Source organism: Halyomorpha halys, unplaced genomic scaffold, assembly GCF_000696795.3.
Source record: "Halyomorpha halys isolate HHAL.00 unplaced genomic scaffold, Hhal_1.1 Scaffold230.1, whole genome shotgun sequence".
Taxonomy (NCBI): Eukaryota; Metazoa; Arthropoda; class Insecta; order Hemiptera; family Pentatomidae; genus Halyomorpha; species Halyomorpha halys.
The window spans coordinates 1,132,400-1,154,894 of NW_027114585.1; the positions used below are offsets into that span (position 1 = coordinate 1,132,400).

Below are 22,495 nucleotides of genomic sequence, written 5' to 3' on the forward strand. Positions count from 1 at the left end.
TTTATTATTTATTCATGCAACAATAAATACTAAGGTACATTGGCACATATATATTATTAAAATAATTTAATTATAAAAATTTCAACAATTAGGTCAGTTTTATGAGTATCTGCAAGAGCACATATTTAGCATTTTTACTATAATCGTTTCGTAAGCTCGATTCAAGTATTTATAAGCATCAAATAATTTAAATTATCCTGTATTTTAATAAGTTTAAGGTGACTAACAGAATGTAGGAGGATAAAGGAAAATATGAGGTTTATCCCCGTTGGTATTTATAAAGGAATTATAATTGAAAATTCCACGTTTGTTCCAATATACAATCTTATATACTTTAAAATAACATACGGTTAAGGAAAATACATCGAGAGATATACCATTAAAGTTTTAATGATATATATGTGGTTGAAATCATGTCTACTTCAACTCTTCCTATATCTCATACAGAATCTACCACAATTTAAAACGAATGTTTAATATGTATGTCATTCATTCAATGATATATTTTTATATCGTTTTTATCAACAACTATCCCCGAAAATGCTAATTGATAGATTTTATAGTGTACAGTTTATAGCTTAAATAAGAAAAATTGACAGTTTGATATCAATTTAATTGAATATTTAATTTTTTTTTAAAAAACATAAGCAAAACGAAAAATTGTCCGATTTGAATGATTATTACTTTCTTTTGTTAGGAATTTATTCCTCCATTGATAAAACAGCTTTCATACATATGGACCTCTCAGTGCTAAAAAAAAATTAGGAGTGAAACAAAGTTGATATCCGTTGTTAGCATCTCAAGAAACCCTTTAACAGGAATTTTCCATAAATCGAAAGAAAAGTTTTTTTACACAAAATTTTCGCCTTTCATTGTTTAATGAAATTAGTAATCATTAATGATTCTCCATTTAAAAGAGACCCCCAGAGCAAATAAGTTTATATATGATAAACAAATACTTAAGGGCTCTGAATGGTCCAATGCCCTAAAATTGAATATAAATTATGTACCCCTATGTGCATGCCATATCTTAGTTAAAAATTGTCCGATTTGAATGATTTTTTTTTAGGGGGGGGGGATTTATTCCTCCAAGATACGAGGATAACAAAGATCTCAATTTTTATATTCTTGACCTACGAACTATAGGAATGGAATAGTAACCATGAATGTTATTCAATCCATAAAACAATATTTAACAAAACTTCCTATCCGTGAAATAAGGAACGCAGCGATGAGTCTAAAAAATAATGGTAAGACTTGTCTCTGGAATACAAAAGTAAATAAATAAATACAATTTTTTTAAATCTCCAATAAAAACCATCCAAATTTTTAATTTTCAATATATTTAAGAAGATGTTTACGAAATGGCTATTGACATAGTCTGGTGCAAACGTAAAGGGAACATTCATTAATTTTAAAAGGAACATATTTTACAGATAGAATAATGCCCTTAAAAACAAATTTTGTCTGAAAAAAACCAAAACAATTTATCATTTAAAACTTGAACTAAATTCTTATAAAACTGTATACCTTTGTTAAAATTTAATCTTAATTATGATATAGCTTTTTATTAGTTTCATAATACGGAGTTTGAAGTTTAATAATCTCATGCGAGCAACAATTTTATTAACCTTATTAATATCATTGAGTTGAAATTGATTTTCGTGCGTTCCAAAACAGCCGTTTCTTTATAATTGAGGATGACAATATTTTGCCTTAAAATCTTTTTCAAAGGTAAACGTTATAAAGGTAACATGTAAACGTTTTTATTCTCCTTTATCTTTCAAATGCTTTCATATTTTATAAATAGCAATTATTTATTATTACCAATGAGATGTTTAATTTTTTCAAATACACGATATTAAAGATACTTCAAAATTCTTCATTTAACCCCTGTCAGACTACTTAAAATTCAACCACTTGATTATACATTTATGTACTGAGATTTCAAAAAAAAAAAGGCAAATTTTCACCTAAATTTTAACATAAATAGAATTTTTTTTCTGTTTATGTAAACATTTAAGCTTTATAATGATACAACTTCTTGTCTAATTGTCCAGGGTCAAAAAGTTCATAAACTCTGGTGCGCGCATTCATTACAACTTAAATATGAAATTAATCTATATATAAACTTTTCAACTTCTTGAGACTGCTACTTATTGTTTAAATAAATTAATTTTTATTCAAGCCGCGACACTCTTCATTATTTCTTTAACAGTCCAATGTTTCGACCAATTCGGTCTTTCTCAAGGACAATCTAACAATTAACATGTTTTTTTTATTATTAAAATTCATATCAAAGTTAATAAATAGTAACATAAAATTTACAAATGTTGTTAAAAATTAATGTATAATAAAAACATTACTTTTTAACAACATTTGTAAATTTTATGTCACTATTTATTAACTTTGATATGAATTTTAATAATAAAAAAAAAATGTATACCAAAATATATTTTTAAACAAACCAATTATATTCCTGACCTGAGTGAATGGAAGATCAAAAATAATTTGTTGATAAGAAACTGATAGTGTTAAGTTGATCAATAATTTAAGTTTTCAAAATTAATTGTTTTGACAAAATAGGTAACTAGACATGAGCTAAGGCAAGCTTAATAATAAATTGAATCATATTTATTGTTTTGTTGTTTCATATAGAGTATTGACTGATATTAATGACTTGGGCAGAATAGCCTGCAATATGTTCTTTAAATATTTGGATATGATGGGTAAATTTATGTTTAAGGTATGTTAAATTATTAATAATAATGTCGTTGCTGAAATTTAATGTATAATAAAAGTTATTAATTGGCCGAAACGTAGGACTGTTAAAGAAATAATACAGAGTGTTGAGACTTAAACTGGGAATCAATTAATTTATTTAAAAATTGAAATTAATCCTTATAACTTTTAAAACATCCATTTCTTCATTATTATGGATGACGATAATTTCCCTTACCCTACATTTCGTAGGTGGATGAACGTAAAATCTAACTATTATCATAACAACCATGGAAACACGTTAATTATCAAATACATTAATATTTTATTTATATTCATTGCTTATGACAGCTAATAAAAATTAATTTTCTCAGAAATAATACAATAGGTAATTAAAAATTATAAATTATATATTACTTAATTGGACCTTGATATGCCGTGTTTATTCAAAATCGTTAAAACCTTTTTCGAGAAAATACTAAAAAAGTTTATAACCTTTAATACAATTTGTTTTCGAGATGGACTGTTTGCATTTACACACATACACATAGATACAGACCATTTTGTGAGACTTGGCTATTTCGGGTCCACGTTTACTTTCTTTAATAACACGAATTAGAAATTTTTCAAGATCGTAATAATTACCAATCATGTATAGATCATTTCGTACTTAGGTAGGTGAAAGTAAAAACTTCCAAATTAACTCTTACTATGCTAAAAAAAAAATTAAATATATCAAGATATATCTTATTTTAAAACTTTTTGAAGAACTTCTTAGTTCTAAGCCAGAAAAGGAAATTTACTTATTTTTATTGTTAATGAAAAATTTAACAACCTTTTTTACGAACTCCAAAGAAAAGGATTCTTTTATAAAGCTCAAAGAAGGGCTAAATCTCCATCGTAAAATATCATACCTTAGAATACAGCTCTATATCTAGGTTCATACAGCTCCTAACCGTTGACAGACATTATTTCCCTTATCATAATAAAACTAGATGTGAAATTAGAATTACTTCAGTAAATTACCGAATTAGCATTTTTACTCAAAAAATAATAGAATATATAAAAAGCAGATTTAACAATAGTATAATTTCAGCTTTATGAAGAACAAACTTTATGTTTAACAAACTGACCTCGCCGAAAAACTCATTTTCATACCTCGATGTATAATCGATAAATTTCACTTCTTCCTAATATCGTGATAATCATTCCGTGATTCACATCGCTTTTCTAGATATCTCTGTGGCATTTATTAATGTATCCTGGGTGAATCTCGAACAGGCATTAGAAGATAAATAAGTTAACTTAAAGCAGGCAATCCTGACCTCATTTCGTATTTGGTATAATTAGGTTGAATGGTAATAAATCAGATAAATTAGTAATGCGAGAGGAGTAAAGCAAGAGGCCTAAGCCCATTACTGTTCGTAATATATGTGGGCGGAATAATTTTTATTTACCGATTCAGCGCTAAGGATATTTCCTATTTAATTAAGTTTTAATACACTATTTCCTATACCAACCCTTTCACCTCTTAGCAAAGCCCTTTTAGTAAAGTCAGTGGTCTTCAATAACTTAAGAAACTGAGAAATTCCTCCTGAAGTTGATAACAGTAATAAAATTTCCTAGAAGAAAATATCATTTATTTTAAAATTATTTTATAGAAAAAAAGTTTAAAAATGATATCTATATAAATTATATATTAAGAATATTAAATGTTCACAATTCACTTATATATACTCAAGTATGTGACCGGTCTAAAAATCTGTTTTGAAAACTCGTTGGAATATGACAAGGATTGGTCTTGAAGCCAAAAATCCATTTAAGTCCAAATTATCAAAAATAAATAAAATAAGTCCGGAAAAATGTAGACTTAAATTTTAATAGTATGGTATTATTAGGCTATTAATAGTTTAATTTTAAAAATTGAAAATTCAAACTTTGTCAAATATGTTTAGTACAAGAGCCCAAGAGGAGAAAAAAGGCAGTTATTTCACCCCAATTTTTTATCACATTAATGAAAACTATGTATAATTACTAGCCAAAATTGATGAGTCTGCCAAGTATGGGTAGGGGGAATAAAAAATGGCGACTGTTACAAAACGATAAAAAAATAATTTTTATTTACCGATGACATACTCAAAATTCCAGAAAGCAGGGTCATACAAAAAACACATTAAGCGTGGGAGGAAGCATCTAAGCACTTAGATTTTGTCTAAATGTATTTCTATGAAATAAGGACCTGTGAATTGTAAAGGATTAAATCAGGAACAGGTCGACCTATACCAAAGTTTAGGAAACAAAATTAGTAATTATAGTAGATTTAATTCCGAAACAAACAGCGCATAAGGAAGTCACCAACTCTGTGACTTTCAATCTGAAAATATGAAGTAGAAATGGAAATAACGATGATTGTATATAAACAAGCCTTCATCAGTATGCAGCTGAAATGGCCACATATTAAAAAATCAGGTGCCTGGCGCCTATTGCATTACGTAAACTTTATATAAAAATTCATTAGGATCTCCCAAAACAATATAGAAAATAAGGGTCGTCCGTATCTCAGATGGTTAGGCATAGTCTTGCCGATATGATATCTGCTGGTGGCGCTGGTTCAAATCCGGTCTGGTACGTTGACTTTTTCATTGAGTGGCGGTCCCACAAAATGATAATCTTGACCCCCAACCATGGTTAGGCAGTATACGACTCTAATGAGCGGAAAAAAAATAGAAAATAAAAAATATCAACTTTTCCAGAAATACAACAGTTTAAAAATAGACGACGAAGACGTAGACAATAGATCATATAAAGTCAATTTTGCGAAATTCAGTTAATTAGACTATGTCAAAACGTGTATTTCTGACGAAAACTCAAATTAAAATTTTGCACTATCATAATATTTTCCCTAACTGTTTATTCCACACATATGTAAGCGAAAATAAAAATAAAAAGTCATATATCAGTACAAGCAACTGTGATGAAATTCTTTATAAAAGCTTCAGTAAGACTAGATTTAATCGGATAAGAAACAAAAAGAAAAAGAGAAAAACAGGACAGAGCCACTATTGCAGAATATTCATAAACGCATAATATGGATCTGTCATGAGTAAAGAATGCCCAGAAATGGACAACCAAAAAATATATGGGAATCAAAAGCAAAGGGAAAACCACTACCTGAACGACTGAGGAATAACTGGGAGGAAGTTGGCCACGGATAGTGAAGTGCTTAAGAAGTGGCTAGCGGATGCCCCAACACCGTAAGTTATGGCTTGGTCAGAGAAGAAGAGACAATGAAACCACTTCTCATCAGTTTCCCGAAGAAAAAGTAGGAAAAAATACGACCTTAATGACGTAGCTCTGGTTCTCACTGTTGTTCATGGTAGAAGTTCATTTCTAACAATTTAGTGCCTGTAAATTCATTAATTTGTATCCTACGATATGAGCTGCATAATTACTATCAAAGTTTTTTTTTCTCTCTATGTACTGTGGTATATATTTCAGCTATCCTTGTAGGACTAAGATTGTGATCGATAACATCAGGGAGAGAAGGGAGGGGTATGGTGGTTCCATTAGCGTCTGACCCTCTCTAAAAAATGTTAGTAAAACAAATGATAAGAAATAAAAAATGGAGAATCTTTTCTTTTGCTAGTCATATACACTTTAAAATACAAATAACAATTTTTTATTAAACTCTTAAACTATTAAAATTAAATATGTATTTGATACATAGTATAGTATCTCCGATGAGATGGAGTCATTGGTTTCTCTAGGCATCTGCTAGTCCTAACATTGTGAAGTTATTTAAAACATTTTCAAATTCATAATTTCCATTATTCTACTTTATTTATTTATTTATTTAATTATGAATAAATAAAATACCCACAGTCTCTTAACTCCTGAACCCACTACCTACCAGCTGGTATTCCACAAGGCTCCTCCCTTTCACCCACTCTGTTTAACATATATATCTCAGACCTTCCCTCACACTTATCTGAAGAATGATTACTCCATGCTGATTACACAGCAACTTATATAATACCATGTAGAATATAGACAATAGAGCGCAGGTTACATTGGCACTTCTAAAAAAACAGCTTTTATTTTTACAAATAGGAATATAAAGTAAATCAACTAAAAACCAAACTATTATATTGACTATAAGGATACGGCTCCTAATGCAAAATATAGCTATTATTGGTACAACAATCCCATGGGCTCAGTCTGTCAGTTAAATAGTCTTAGAGCTGGAAAAATCTTTTCCAAACTTATGCAGTACCATCGTAATAAATATAAAAACATCATCAACAAAATGAGGTTGTCATATTAGAGTATGTATATATTAACAAACTGTATATATTAACTACTTTGCAAGGTACTGTTACTAGACCAACGGTTGATCAAGGATCGATCAAGGATTGATGAAGGGAGGTGATTTGGTCAAAATCACGTTCGACCGCCGGATTTTTAACCAATTAAGGGTACCCACTTTAAGAGGCAGGCTGGATCCCGGAGAGCTCCCGAACCCACAGGCCTGACTCAAGGGCTATAGTGAAACAGACAATAATGATCTTGGAATTGACTTATCAATGAGCCGTCCACTCTTATATTTTATCTTCATAAATTGTTTATTTGGCAATTATTAGTGTTTATTTACTTTATTGGATTTTTAATTACTACTTATTTTGATTATTTAGGTTTTTGATTTAATTTTTCTACTGACTAAAACTAAAAATATCTAAAATATAATACAATTTAAATCACTTCAGTGTATCATAAAAGCACATCAATGAGTCAATTATATAGCCTTACGGAAATCTGTCGATAAAAATGACTAATAAAAAAAAAATACAAATTAACTTATATATTATATTATTATTATAGAACTCTTTCCAGACAATTTTAGAGTTTTTTTGAACCGAATTTATTATTGTTATACGAATATATAAAATTTTAAATAAAATTAAATATTCATTGTAGCCAACGGAGGATTGAGAAAAGAGAGAGTTTTAAAACTGGGCTGTATTTCTTCCTTAAATTAAACTTGCATGCGTGATTCCTATTTCTGACTGTAATAGGGATATTATTTTTACTTATGTATAAAAGAAGAATGTTCCGCGAAATCCACCTGTTTCTGTCGGCATAGTTTTATTTCTCCTAACTTATTTATTCGTCCACTCCTATTAAAAGGAAATCTAATATTATTTGTGGTAGATGAATATATATAGTAAAAAAACTATATAGAGGCGATATTTATTGACTTGTTTTTCGCATAGTCATGCTCAAAGAGACAAAACAGATTTAAAAAAGAAGAAAAAATAATTTTCTGAGAAAATTAATATTTCTATTTAAATAATATTTGGTTTGAAATGAAAAATAGTTTATTATTCTTGGACTAGGTCCCTTGACAAAACAATGACAAAGTAATTTTAATTTTACAACATATGTTGCCCAAAAACAGTGTTGCAACATTTAACTATAAATTAACCTAAAGTCGTATATAAATAATTTTAGATAAAGATATAAAAAAAAATAAATAAATAAAAATTATAAAACTAATTACTAAAATCATAAAAAACAAAAATATTGGTTTGTTGTAGAACGGCGGTTTTTTTTATTTAGTACACACATATTTATAAGTTATGTTGAGAGTGTACATGTTACGAGATTAATACCTAACTCCCTCTGTCAATAATGCTAGAATGTATATGTAGAGAATATGAACCACAATTGTAATAATCTGCCTCAGTGGAGAGATCCCTCCCCGTTCTTTGTACCCCGTCCCCTGACCAGCGGCTACTGGGCCAATATTGTAACCCCCGCCTTAGCGGACCAAGCTGAATCCCTTATAATACCATTTAGCAGAGGAAGGGTACTAAATATGTAGAGATATATTTTGTATTTGTTCAATAAATTAAATTAGGAGATAGGAAAAAAATTGTAACAATGATCCGAAATTATACTTACAAGTTGAACCACAGTAACGCGACTACTTATTTATAGTAAAATGTAATTACAATTACGAATAAATAAGATAGGATATAAATAAACAAAGAATAGAGAAATTCTTTATCTGTTCAATAAAAAATACAAGTGAATAGCATTGTACCCTTATCATATCCTTTTCAGAGACGATATAAAGAGAATTATTGCAGAAAAAATATCATATCTCGTAATCCTCATATTGTTCAAGGAAGAACTTTATTATTATAGAAAATTTTATTTTCATATCTCATATAATAAAAGCGCTTATTTATTAAGTATTAATTATTAATAACTATTAATATTTATAGCTTATATTAACATATTGATCTTCCCAACTGTAGAACACTAGAGTCTTTTGAAGGGAGCATAGCTAAACTCAAACATCCCTAAAAAATTTTAAAAATCATTAACAAACATCGCTGACAGACTTGAGCAAAACTAGATTAAGCGTTCTATTTTATTGTTTAATAAAATATTGATTACGATGTTTAAGGGACTTGATAAACATAGTGAGGCATCTTTTGGGGGATTTTTAAACATCAAAGGGTTTCGATTGAGTAGAGATTGATAGAAACTTTAAGTTCTACGAATTTTCTCAATCTATTTAGTTGAGAAACTTCTGAAGTCACTGACTCCAAGAATTCAATGACATCGATTTCACCCACTTAATAATCCAGAGTTCCGATTAAGATTTGTAATTAAGTTGATTTTAGAAAAGAGCCATTAATTTCGCACAATCGCCATTCCCCCCATTTTAACGTCTTCAACACCATTATCTATAAATTAAACGGCCTAATAGTAACCTATTAAAATTTCAAATGGCTGTAGTCATATTTCAGGACAAAATCAAATTCTGTAACAAAGCATTAAAATTTCATGAACAAAACACGAGAAAGAATTTTGCAGATTAATTTTAGAATTTTGTAACATTTCCTTACAGGAGCTGCAATGAAACCAAATAACAGGTTCAAAGTTAGGAAATTTTTTACTATCAATCATTTTATATACTTATTATTAATTATTTTTTATCTTCCTCATTTCCACATAATTGATTAATTAAAAAAAAAAAAGTCAAATTCTACAACACCGACTCTCATTTTCATAATTGGCTAGATAGAAGGTTCAGAGTTAGTCTTGTGTTATATTATTTATTTACTTAGTTACTTATGTCATAGTCTAAAGAGATATAGAGGGGTTTAGTAAAATAACAAAAAAAAAAATACAAGTACGAGATAAGAAAAATAAATAATTAAGAAAGAAGAGAAAAAATGAAACATAGAAAAATCTTAGTGTACAAAAGAAAAGGAAAAATAGAAGCTAAAATGCAATTAACTGTAAAAAAAAAGACTACTTGTAAATTTCAAATAAAGAAAGATAATAATAATACAAATTAAAAAGATTATGAACAAAAAATACAATCCATAAACATTTTCTTGGGTAGATTGAGTATTTATAGAAATATTGAGAATAAAAAAATAAATAAATGTCAATATATATTATTGATTATTAACTAGTTTAAGTATTAAAATACAAAAAATAAATAAAAACAAAATTTCTAGATCAATAAGAAGTAAATTGAAACATATTGAAAAATATTCAGATATTAAACTACTTGTTAAATACTAATTAACAAACAAAAGATACACTTCGAAATAAATAAAAATTTAGAAAAATGGGACTGTAGCTCAAGTGTTTATCAATCTGAGATCTGCAGGCGGTGCCAGTTCGAACCCGGCCTGGAGCGTTGACTTTTTTTATTGAGTGGTGGTCCCACAAAATGAAAAAGTTGACTCCCCACCATGGTAAACGGGAGTATAGAACTTTAATGGGAGTCTTGGGCCGAAAAAAAATTAAAAGAAAAAAAATATGAAAACATCATGTACTTTATTTTAATGGCCTAGCTTAGAAAAACTGTGATTTTATAAAATGATAAAATCAGATCACAATTTATATTATAACCTGGTCTATAGTTTTCTGAAAATCTCGGATTGATAGTTAATTAAGACAAAACCGTCATTATATTTAAAAAATCATTTCAAATGACTTCTTTTGACGACCCTAAAGCCTGAATTAGTCGTCTCACCAAAAATAAGAATATAAAAAATTATTTTCCTCTAAAACCTCAAGTAATGAAAAATATAAATATTTAGACGTTAGTACAAATAATTCATTTTCAAAGGAAATTCATATATTAAGTGTCTGAAAGAGTAACTCACTCAAACTTTATTGCCAGAAATTTTCACATAACAGGGAGCCTTAATAATTGTCCACAAAGCATTTGAGTCAATATTGAGATATGGGATCGAATGCTACGGAGGAAGTGGTGAGAGTCATTTATCAAAACTTGTATATCTACTCAACAGAACTTTGGAAATGATAACGAACAGCAGTAATAAATCATGAAATCTCAAAATAATAGCAACTCTACTACCAGAACTATCCCACTTGTATTATGTCAAACTCAAATTTATGAACAGTAATTTTTTTTGGAAAAGAAAACTATTTATTTACAAAATATTATAAATAAAACTAAATTTATCGTTCCACGATCAAACAGCAGATTGAATTTAATGGAAAAAAAGGAAAAAATCAATCATTATTCTGAGACACTTGGTTTCCTAAGAATATAATTATGAACAGAATTATGAAGCTTTTGTCTGGCTATATTAAATAACACTACAAGTTTGTTAGTCTAGAATACATGATGTTTGAATGAAGTCGAGGAGGAAGCGTAATGGATATGGGTAATAGTACAAGAGCCAGGAAGAAAAAAAGGCAGTTCACCCCAATTTTTTATTACTTTAATGAAAACTATGTATATAATTACTAGTCTGCCAAGTATAGGTAGGGTAATAAAAAATGGCAGCTGTTTATCTTAAAAACTACTAACAACACTAAAAAATCTAAAAGAACATTATTTAAAGAATAGTACATTTTCTAAAATATTAGCCCTATTAGAGCTATTTAGGTTCAATGGTTCTCGAGATATAGCCTTTTAAAAAGCAACATTTCATAAAAATGTACTGAAATATCAGTAGTTAATGAATCTATTTTGAGAAATCTATTTCTGAATAACAATTCGACGTATAAATGTCTATTAGCACTCACATTAAACCTAAATAATTGTACTATGAAGTAGTTTATGACCTTTACCTTCGTAGGGATAGTAGTTTTCATGATGTTTGCTAAAATAAATTGATTTATAGTTCTTCGGACTAGTAGGTTTGATTTATGAAAAACTTTATTTCAGAAACCATTGGACGTACAGATGTCTGCCTGCCCTCAATTTAAAGCTAGTTAAATTTACTAAAAAATGGTTTACAACGTTTATCTTTGTAAGAGTAGCAGTTTTTATGATATTTGAAAATTTGGCAAATGAAAATTTGTCCGAACAATTATAAATCTATTTATTATAGCAAATTTCATGAAAACTCCTACTTCTATGAAAATAAACGTGATAAACTACTTTATATCTCATTAAACAAGCTTTAATTTGAGTGCATCTGTAGGTCAAATGATTTTTTAGATATAGATTTTTTTATATAAATTAATTTTTCAGTACGTTCCATGAAATGTTGCTTTTTAAAAAGCTATATCTCGAGAACTATCGAACGTAAATAATTCTATTAGAGTTTACATTTTAGCAAATTTACTCTTCTTTAAATGATCCTCTCTTAGATTTTCTGTTGTTTTTGATAGTTGTAAAGATATAGATCTCCGAATCAAAAATGAATTATTTTTAACGTTTTGAAACAGCCGCCATTTTTTATTCTCCCTACCTATATTTGGCTGACTCATCAAGTTTAACTAGTAATTAATTAAACCTAGCTTTCAATTAAGTAATCAAAAATTGGGGCGAAATAATTGCCTTTTTTCATCTCTTGGGCTCTTGTACTATAAGGAGTTCCAAAATGAGGTAGCATTGAACAGCAAAGGATTTATCAAAGAAGGCAGTTCTGTGGGTAAGGATATAGAGATCAGTAGGTTGGAATCTTGTGTTAAATAGGTGAATGGATAAACGTAGGGTAAGGAGATCAATGATGTAGTAAGGTTTTTTGGTTATTAGCATTTGATATATAAATGTGCCTAGGAAGTATTGTCTCTGGATACTGGGATAGAGCCAGCTTTGCTCGGAATAGTAATGTAAGATTTGGGAACGCCTAGGAATACCAAAAATAAATCTTATAAAATAGTTCATTAGTCTTTTTAGTCTCATTTCTTGTTCAATGGATAGTCCTCTATCCATCCGCATCATAGCATCCGTAGTCAAAGTGTGAGAGAAGGGAGGATACTAGGAGATGGCGAGTACTTCGAGGAAATGAATCACGGGATTTTAGGAGCTGTTTAAGGGATTGAGATGGTTTTTCGAGTTATTTGGAAAATGTGGCTGTTCCATGCTAAGTGCTTATCAAAGGTGACTCCTAGGTTTTTTATGGTGTTTTGAAACTGGATAGGTATGTTGTTAGGGTTTTGATCCGATGAGGATGACCTTGGTTTTTGCTGGATTCAGACTCAATTTATTTTCAGAAGCCTAACAGAAGAAATGAAACTATACCTTACCATATTTGTCAATCTTCTTTAAGAACAACAAATAAATATATCAATCACAATGAAGTATCTGAAAATCTGTACCACTACATCTCATAAGGGTCATACTTCATAAGGAAGAACTGTTTCTTGAACAACGGTTTTGCAATGAGGTGATTTGCTGATAATCACGCTCAACCGTCAGATTTTTTCTCATTGAAAGGTACGCACTTTATTGAGTCACGGTGTGGAGGATCTCCCGAACTCACAAGTTTGACTCTACAGTAAGAGAATAAATAATCATCTGCCATAACTGGATTCGAACACGGGTACTTGAAGTAAGTAGAACAGTGTCTTACTCGCTCAGCTCCCTAATTACTATGAACAAAAAAAAAAAGAAAAATCATAGACTGGGTACTAAACAATAACTGCTTTAATTAATAAAGTACCTGTAACTTTTCTTTTCTCAACTTAAAAACTAATTGTCCACCTTATAAAAAAAAATAATCAGCTAAATCCGAACATTAGAAACGGAGTTATCATCAAAAATGTCAAAAATTGCCTTTTTTTTTTTATTTTTGCAATTTTCCTGTATAAAATATACTCTATATATATCTAATCGGAAGTTTTTTGTAGATAACATAATTGCACATCTAATGAAAAAAGAATCAGCTAAATCTGACCACTAGAAACAGAGATATCACTGCAAATATTAAAAAAAAAAAAATCATATATTTACTTTTTTCTCTTAAAGCATGTACTCTTGATTTATTAATTAAGGCGTTTTATGTAAAATAAAAATAAAATAATAATAATAAATAAATAATATTACCCACGCAGTTAATGTGGTTCCAAGGATAATTTTCCCCCCTCAATCATTTCGATTAGGTTGTTAAATAAATAAATAACTATTATGAAGTTGCTCATTTTAAAACAACTTTCTATTTACAACGATGACCTAAAAATAACAGAGAAATCATTCATATAAAGAAAAACCGAAATCGGTCCAATTGATGGATCGAATATTACGAAATATATAATGTATTACAGTGTTTTAGGCTGTTATAGGATATCACATTAGGATTATTATTTTTCCAATTCAAAATCAATTCTCATTCCGAGAGTGTTAGCACCTAGATGTTTGTATCGAGGCGTACAATGTGAGTCAACCGGCAAAGCGGTTTGGAATCGGTAGAAATGTTCCGCTGGTTGGTCCCATATTATCTTTCACTTGCTCTTTCTTAATATCGAAAATTGATTTCGAAAAAATATTTGTTGCAGGATTTGGAGAGCTATATTCGCCATTGGAACCGCTTTGTTTCTGGCCAGTGATGTCGGATCCGTGAAATTACGTAAGTCTAACATCATTTCATTTTTGAGTTTATGCACTGGAAAATTATAGTGATAAGAATTAATCGCCAAATATTCAAAACAATTCAAAGCAGTTGAGACGAAACAAGAATATTTAGAAGAAGTAAACTACAGAGATAATCTCAAAAAATATTAAGTGTATATATTGCAATACTTTGTTAGGAAGTGCTGTACCAGATCAACGGTTGTGAAAGGAGTTGATCTGATCAAAATCACTCTAATTAGGAAGATTTGTTCCCTTATAATGATTGTGTGTTCGAGTGTATTTTTAACCCAAAATATTTTGTAAATTTTCTTTCAGATTTAAACTTTTTTTTAAAAAAAAAAAGAAAATTAAGGAAATTTATGGTATACATAAATCATTCATGTAGGGAAAAAAAAATGGTAATTTTAGTTAGAAATAGATACCATAAAATGAAGAGAAATTGTGAAAGGTTTTGAGGTTAAATTATGTAATTTCTTTGTTTACTAACATGTAAATACATAAGTATTAGTAGTTGCTACGTTATATGTTTTATAAATAAACATAAATAGACTTTATAATGATTTTTTAAAGAACTATAAAGTATATATTTGACTATTATTCAAATTTAGCAATAGTAAATTGGTTTTAAATTTTTTGCAAATTCATAAAATCACTTTAACCAGTAATTAATACAAAATTAGGTCTATATTAGAGTATATTTATAAATTAAAATACAACAGGTGTAGGCAGTAATTGTTATATTTATGGATACTATTAGTCTAAAGTTACAAAACTTCCCACCTATTATACAACTTTCTGGATATAGTTCCCGACTTAATCGAAGTTTATGTTGAAGTCGACATTAAATGACACTTTCCTATAATTTAAACAATTATGAGAAGTAAAATATTAAAATAAAAGTTTTCATTTTGATGTTTAATTATTTCTCATCTAACTAAAGTTATGGAAGTATATTTTAGAAAAAAACATCTTTTTTTTCTGTGTTGATTTGTGCAAATTATAATATGGACTACAACCACGGTCTGATATGGGTACAAGAAAATTGCACACTTGTCAAAAATAAAATTGAAATCGGAACGCAACTAGTTTAGACAATAGAGCCAAAGAAACATCGAGTCATCTCAACTATTGTAAATCCCTTTTGAACACAAAGAAGAGACATAAATGATTTAAAAATAAATCGTTAAAAAATTTAATAAATGAGCTTTAAAGTAACTTATTTTATAATCTTATATGTTATTTTATAAATGATTATTTCAAGAAATTAAGTTCCTTCATAATTAATAAATACATATTTCTGAAATCATTATTTTGTCAAATAATTTTTTTTTTTTCATCTTTACATTTTTTTATTTGCACCTGTAAATGTACTTTACAATCACCAAATGAAATGTTCTATTCAGGTATGGCTTGAGTTGGTATGAGGGAGATAGCACCCAGTGGTGCATCCTCCTAACGTTAAGTAAATTATTTTATTACACTAGGAGCTCCCTCATCCAACTCCTCTTCAGCCTAAGCTGAGTTGGGTCAGGAATGTCATGTATTCCCATCTGTCGTATACATTTATTGAAATATTAATATAGCGTGCTGTGAAATCGTATTTAAGTTATATGAATGTGGTCCGTTAGTCGGGGTGCGTTGCTGTGAATGGTCACGTTTGAAACGTGGTGAGTTTGTTGCCAGTCTTAAAAATTGTGAATGAAAATTATGTATTTTCTGAATCTGTGTCTTTTTAGCAGGCCCATAAATTTGGCGAAGGAGTGACGAATGGATGTATTCGCGTATGAGTCTATCGTAATAATAATAATGATAAAAACAAATTTGGCAGGCGTAAGTCCATATGGGTTTTAGTAAGTAATTGTATACGTTAAGTTTCAGTCTTAGCGATAATTTAGAAAGTCTGTGTATTATAGAATATAATTGTCTCAGTCGGAAATTTAGCGTTTTATGTTTTATCTTGACAAGAGACTTGCTTGGAATTCACACACAAGACTGAAACGACAAGAAACTGCTCGTAGATTCCGATTGCTACAACACCTACTTGACAAACCCTCTAAACTTCCCATTCACTACAAAAAATTAGTATACACTACAATAATCAGACCAATTTGGACATATGGAATTGAGCTCTGTGGCTCCACCAAACCATCAAATTCCTCCCCCATCCAATCCTTACAATCCAAAATCCTACGTAAAATCCTTGATGCTCCTTATTACGTCACAAATAAACTCATTCACAAAGACCTTATCATCCCATTCGTTGCAGATTTGACCCAAAACAGATATGCGTCTTTTCATTCCAAACTCCTTAACCATACCCATGAATTCTTAATCTTCCATCCTTAACAATTCCTGATAATCCTCCGAGGCGGCTGAAAAGAAGACGGCCACGGGACCTTCTAATTTAAATTAATTTTTGAAGTACCACCAATGGGTGGTTCCTTCCCAAGATTTGCAAGTGTATATGAAAAATACTACATATTTACCTATTTTATTATTTTGTACAGTTGCAAATTACATTAAATAAATAATTTTAAAAAAAGTTTTATCTTGACGTGTGGGCCCTATGTCAACCATCTGCCACGTGTACTGTAAGCACGTGCATATTTTCCCTGGAATAACTCCCTCTAAAAATGTTCTAATTAAATTTTCATTTTTTTTCAGGGATAAAAAATTCTTAGCTATGATCCAACTAAAATATTTTAAGTTTTTGCACATCAGGACCCTTCGTTAGAGATTGATTCATTAACTACCGTTTATATTGGCCCAGGAAACAGTAATTTTTAATTTAAAAAAAAAATGAATTTCGGGCGTCGACCTTCTTATAACTACCTAACATAGAGGAAGAAAAAAAGTTATGGTTGAAATCAGTTCAACTGTTGACAATATCCTTCCACGATCTGAAAGATTGGTTTTTAAAAATAACTACTTCAAAAGAACTATAGTATCGCGTGACTGTTTCAACCAAAGCAATCTCGGTGGGTCTAATCACCATTCAGACATCAAAGGATCATTTGTCCTTGATTGTGTTGATAAACAGTTTCTGAATTCGATTCCAGATTTCTAAGAAGACTTTGCTGGACGATCGATCCAATCCATAAATACAACATTGGACTTGATATTATTCAGATTTTTTTGGTTCAGAAATGTTTTTTTTTCTCAGCCAAAAGGTGTCTAAATCTAATTTGTCTAAATGAAGAATTTTCTATTAATAGTTCATATATCCACTTCTCAGAAGTAAAGATTTTTTTAAAAATAATAATTCGACACCTGAAATTTGTTCAGTTTATTTCAAAATTTACATTTTCCCTTGTAAAACTGCTCGCAGATTCCGACTATTACAGCACTTACTAGACAAACAGTCTAAACTTCCAACTCATTACAAAAGACTGATCTCTACATGACAATAATAAGGCCCATCTGGACATACGGAGTTGAGCTTTGGGGCTCCACTAAACCTTCAAATTCCTCTCGTATCCAATCTTTACAATCCAAAATCCTTCGTAAAATCCTCAATGCTCCTTATTTTGTTACTAATAAAACCATCCATAAAGACCTAAATGTTCCTTATGTAACCGATCTAGCCCGAACCCGATATTATTTCTTCCATAATAAACTCCCTTACCACCCAAACTCACTAGTTTCTAACCTTGCTTCCTCTTCCATTCCTGGCAATCCTCCGAGGCGCCTGAAAAGAAGATGGCCTCGTGACCTTATATTGTAAACTGTTTTTAGAGTTCTACTACTGGGTAGTTTCTCTACATCCTGTGTCATATCATTATGTCATTATGATCAAATTTACTTGTTGTATTTTTTACAGTTGTAAATATCAATAAATAAATAAAATAAACATTTTCCCTTGTCAAAATTTTAACTTTTAGTTCATAAAATGCTCCCATATAAAATTAATTAATTTTTATGGAAAATAGCTGAATATCAATTCGAAATAAAAAAAAAAAAAAACCCAGCTTCATCCGTTGTTTTACGATTTTTACGCATTTTGTATTATAAATATATCCTATTTAACTCTTAATTTATTTTTTATTTATGCATCTCACTAATTTTTTTAGTCATTCCTAAAATTATTAAAGATTTAGTCATAAATTGTTTATTAATCTAATACATAAAAATCAATATACGTTTGTTCTTACTTCACTTTTTACTACCATTGTACATGAGGACGTTATTAGACGCAGGTCCCAGTGCGCTCGTTTCGGAACGTTGTGAGTTCGATTCCCACCCACAGGACCCTGTCTCATAATAAAGTACAAACTAATACTATTAGTCTTGTCGATTTGACTTAGTAAAATTACATTGACTTGTACAATAGTAAGTTGTACTTTAGTACTTTTTAACTCCTGTAATATCACTAATAGTCCTACCTATTATGAAAAAAAAAAGTATTAGTGTAATTAAAACGTTGTTTCTATACTTGTATTTTTAACTAATACTATTAGCTTTCAATATGAAACAGGGTGGGTGGGAATCGAACCCACAGTTAAACATTCATTTTTCGGCGGTCCCGTAGAATGAATCTTGACACTCCCACCTTGGTTAGTACGTGGCGGCAACCTAGGTAGCCTCCAGGGGTTGGCAAGAAGACTTGTTCCCCACTTGCCAGACTTGTTCCCCCCACCAAATACCAGTACCATTGTACATGAAAATCTTCTTACAAGTAAGAAATGCATTGGATTTTTCATTTGACTATTTTATTTTTATAATGTTATCTTAAAATGTATGGATAATAATTTATTTAAAAAAGAAATAACATATCTAAAAAACAATAAATTAGGTAAGCGTACATTAAACTATACGGTACCAAATCTGTTCAATCGCTTACCTGAAGAACTAATAAATTAATCAATCACAAAAAAACTATCCGGTGACACATGTCTAATGTCAGTGAATGATCCTTATATTGTATCCCAAACCCTCCAATCCCACATCACCACCTTTGAAGAATGGTGCCAAAACTGGAGGAATAAAATTAATTCCCATAAATCCCACCAAATCACATTTACTCTTCGTCATAAACCCTTGACATATTGCCCTACAGTATCCTTTAATAATACCCTACTTATTCCTGTCGAACAGATCCGTTACTTAGGACTACATCTGGACAAACGACTGACAAGGAATCCTCATACAAGACTAAAATGACAGGAAACTGCTCGTCGATTCCGACTATTACAACATTTACTATATGAACGTTCTAAAATGCCAATCCATTACAAAAGACTGATCTACATGACTATTATAAGGCCTATCTGGACATATGGAGTTGAGCTTTGGGGCTCCACTAAACCATCAAATTCCTCCCGAATTCAATCCTTACAGTCCAAAATCCTGCGTAAAATGCTCCTTATTTTATTACAAATCAAGTCATCCATCAGGACCTCAATATTCAATATTTTGCTGATCATGATGCTATATGAAGCCAGAACTAGAAACCAATCCTTTGATGATAAACTTCCCAACCACCCAAATCCACTTGTTTCTAACCTGGCTTCTCCTCCATTACCTAGTAATGCTCCTAGGCGTCTAAAAAGAAGATGGCCTTGAGATCTTCTCCTCTAGAAATATTATTGGAGTACTATCAATGGGTAGATTCTCCACATGTTTGTATCATGTCACTATGTCACCTACAGCAAATTTACTTGTTGTATATATTTTTATACAGTTGTAAATAACAATAAATAAATTATTAAAAAAAAGTTTGATTTAAACAGTAACAAATTTTAACATTTGTTTTGGCCAAGGGAGAGGATTTAATGCAGGGGACGATTTATTTAACTCGGACTATACCTCACGAAAACAGGTGATATATATCCCACATCCTTCCGTCGCTGGAGAATTCAGCAAATCGTAGGAGGGGAATACCCATTTATTTAAACATCGACAAACCAAGTTCGGTAGTTATAATAATAATAATAATATAACTTTATATAATTATTTAATAAATATATAACTAATTAATTCCAGAAGAATGGGATTAAAATTAATTCAAGAAATTTAAACAAGTTATTATTTCAGTAAATAGCAAACAGTAAAAAAAAACTGTATCTTCAATAATATCGGTTCAATAAAATTTATGTTGGCAATAAATATAATTATCTAGGATTCGGTACTTATTCGAATTTTCTGGGAGTTATAGTATAGTTTTAGAAGTATTCCAAAAGCTGAAAAATCGCTAGAAACACTTTGCAAAGTCACCTTAATGATCTAGAACAATATTTCACTAAATGGATGGTTAGCTTTAACATTGAAAAATCCACCAGAACCACCGGAACTAATCCTCAAAGGTAAAAATGTGAAATGGAATCCTGCCAATGAAAAAGTAAGATATCTGGGAATTCAGCTCGATCGCCGCCTTATCTGGAATCACCATACCAACATCAAACAAACTCAGACCTACGCAAGGTTAGCAATGCTATATCCTATCCTAAACAGAAATTCCATTAAAATCAGAAACAACTGTTCTTATATTTAAAACCAATCTCAGGCTATTGCTGATGTGAAGTCTGGGAAGCGGCTCCCTTTACGAAAAGGAAAAAATTACAATTTTTTCAAAATAAAGTCCTCAGAATCCCAGTAAATGCTCCCTGGTTCACAAGAAATAGCCCATTGTATCGCGAATTAAAAGTGGAGTCAATAGAGGATTAAATAAAAAACGGTTCATGAAGTTCCACTCCCAGTTGCCAACAGTTAAAACAGCAGTGACCTACAACTTGGGAAACCCAACCTCAACCCGAAGACTGAAGCCCAGGCTGCTGCAAGACATTCTGTTATAAATTCTATATTTATTAATTCCTTAGTCACACTATTTTACTTATATTATTTTTTTTCTTCTCTCGTCCCTTTTTTAAATTAACTTTTTAATTTATTTTAAATTTTTTTCTTTTATTAAGAAGCATTATTCGTATTTTTTCCCTTTTAATTATAACATTGTATATAGTTAGGGGTGTCTTTTGTACGAGACTATAGCCCTTTCATAATCAACTGTTAAAAAAAATATATAATGTAACGGTTATATCAACCATATTATACCAGCCACCAGGCCGATCTGGTACAAAATAAATTAAATTTTAAAAAACTGACAAACAAGTTAACTAGTCATCAACGTAACCTGCTCAAATAATATAAAAACTATGGCTATACTTTCAAAAGTTCAATATGCCATATCTCTACTAATAGTGGTCCGAATCAATTTTTTTTTTTTTATTTAATTACTTTTTGAAAAATAGCTACATATTATATGGAAAGATTTAGTAATTGGGAAACATATAATCAGCCACCATTTTGAAACGAACAGGCGAATAGTAATGACGAATTCCGAGGATCATCTACTGGTGACTTCTTACTTTAGCACCGAATCTCTGAGATATTGACTGAACTGAAATTAACAGAAGGAGAAAGAAAAATAACAGAAAACCTACCATTAATTTACTTTAGGTGAACTTTGGGAACCACTGGAAGGTAAAGTTCTCAAAATTTTCCTCATTCCCTCCTAATCCTTTCGTGCTTTTCACAACCATTGGTGTGCCACACTGCCCAACACGAAACTTTAAACGTCAATGGATCAATGACATCTCTCAACGAGCTAAGAAATTCATATATGTATGCTGTACCATTTTATATATCGTATGAATAACACAAATAAGTTTTTTATAAGTAATTTATTAGTTCAAAGTTTCGGTCAGAATTTATAGCCTTTACCAGGGCTATTTGGAAGAGGTAGGAAATCCAGGACAACCCGCACCCCCAAAGGAAATCCAATACACTTGGATTTCCGACGTCTTCCGAGCAGTCCTGATGAATCCTGTAAATTCTGACCGAAACGTAGGCACTAATAAATAATTTTTTAACTTATTTGTGTAATTCTGTTATCACAGCCCAACCATCTCCTCCTTA

At 30.2% G+C, this 22,495-nt stretch overlaps 1 protein-coding gene across 2 annotated transcripts in view; it reads left to right on the forward strand.

Moving 5' to 3' along the window:
- The window catches only part of Ir8a (Ionotropic receptor 8a), a 77,922-nt gene that overhangs the window by 11,832 nt on the left and 43,595 nt on the right, over window positions 1–22,495 (forward strand). For both annotated transcript variants that reach the window (XR_010844619.1, XM_067051766.1), the window contains exon 2: window positions 14,509–14,579. Coding sequence is in view for 1 of the 2 variants with exons in the window: in XM_067051766.1 (XP_066907867.1) it covers window positions 14,509–14,579 (71 nt within the window). In the remaining variant the exon portion in view is untranslated. The remainder of the gene's footprint in view (window positions 1–14,508; window positions 14,580–22,495) is intronic.